Genomic DNA, 1,144 nt, shown 5'->3' with positions numbered 1-1,144 from the left:
TGCCGCCCCTTCTCCTACATCACGCCTACTACTGGTAATACAACTAGTACTGCCCCCCTCACGTATCGGGACTCCTACCACTACTACTGCATCAATACACCACGACTCCTACTACTACTAGCACTACCTCCGTCACTACTATTACTACTGCGGGACAACACGCCTAGAACTACTAGGAGCATTGCTACTCATACCGCCAGCCCGATTGATACCAGTCACTCTACTACTAGTACTGTTAGCCATCACTACTACTACGACTATCACTATAATTACTATTACTACTTCTACTACGACGGAGACATTTACCATCAGTACCACTACTACTACTACTGGTATTTTGACTACTGTGGTCATTATTCCCCACACGAGTCACTCCTGCCACTACTATGACTACTACGACAACTCTAGATACAAACAGCGAGCATGGTGTCTTTCCCCTCTCTAAGGCTCTCTCCAGTATAACTACATGCCCGCCACCGATGGATGCTTTCATCGGTACACACATATATGTAGATAGAGAGAGGAAAAGAGGGCGGAGGGGGACTACGAGAAGAGCCGCGAGCGTACTTGACAAGATCGTTGATACGTCGGAAAGCAGGTGCGGGAGCAAACTGCACTTCATCAAAGATCAGGAGACCCCATTCTCGCTCTTTGACCTGCTGCATGATACGCTCAGCTGCCGCACTACGCCGTCCACTGAATGCCAGCATAGTGTAGGTACTCACTAACACTCCTGCTTCATCAAGTGGCCACAGATTCTACACACACATCCATCCACCGACAGACAGACAGAGAACGATGCACAGAGATAGAACGTTTTGAGAAAAGACGGAGAAAAAAGAACAACCTAAAGCAAAGGAAACAGCACGACATTATAGAGAGTAGATAGCTACGCTATGTCGCCCTTGGCAAAGAGTTTCTCTCGTTCTTCTATGGTGCCTTACAGAAGCGCATCTAAACCCAGCCTCTAATCTTTTGGAGGAATGAATGAAGCAAAAACGAACGACTTGTTTCTTCTTTCCCGCTCTATGAGAAGATTCTTTTCTATCCTTCTCCTCGACCTCTTCCTCTCATGCCTGAATACACATCATCCTGCTTGTCTGTCTTTAAATGGAAGTTGCTTGCCAGCGTCTTCTCTTCTTAA

At 46.8% G+C, this 1,144-nt stretch overlaps 1 protein-coding gene across 1 annotated transcript in view; it reads right to left on the bottom strand.

The window, feature by feature from the left end:
- Positions 1–235: 235 nt before the first annotated feature.
- The window catches only part of CSUI_003461 (dna repair helicase), a gene marked incomplete at its 3' end in the record, with an annotated part of 8,408 nt that continues 7,499 nt past the window's right edge, over positions 236–1,144 (bottom strand). The window contains exons 8-9 of the mRNA XM_068063659.1: positions 502–758; positions 236–404 (exon numbers count right to left, since the gene is read on the bottom strand). Coding sequence (XP_067924367.1) covers positions 236–404; positions 502–758 — 426 coding nt within the window. The remainder of the gene's footprint in view (positions 405–501; positions 759–1,144) is intronic.

Source organism: Cystoisospora suis (genome assembly GCF_002600585.1).
Source record: "Cystoisospora suis strain Wien I chromosome Unknown contig_1548, whole genome shotgun sequence".
Taxonomy (NCBI): domain Eukaryota; phylum Apicomplexa; class Conoidasida; order Eucoccidiorida; family Sarcocystidae; genus Cystoisospora; species Cystoisospora suis.
This window is presented reverse-complemented; position numbering and strand designations above follow the sequence as displayed.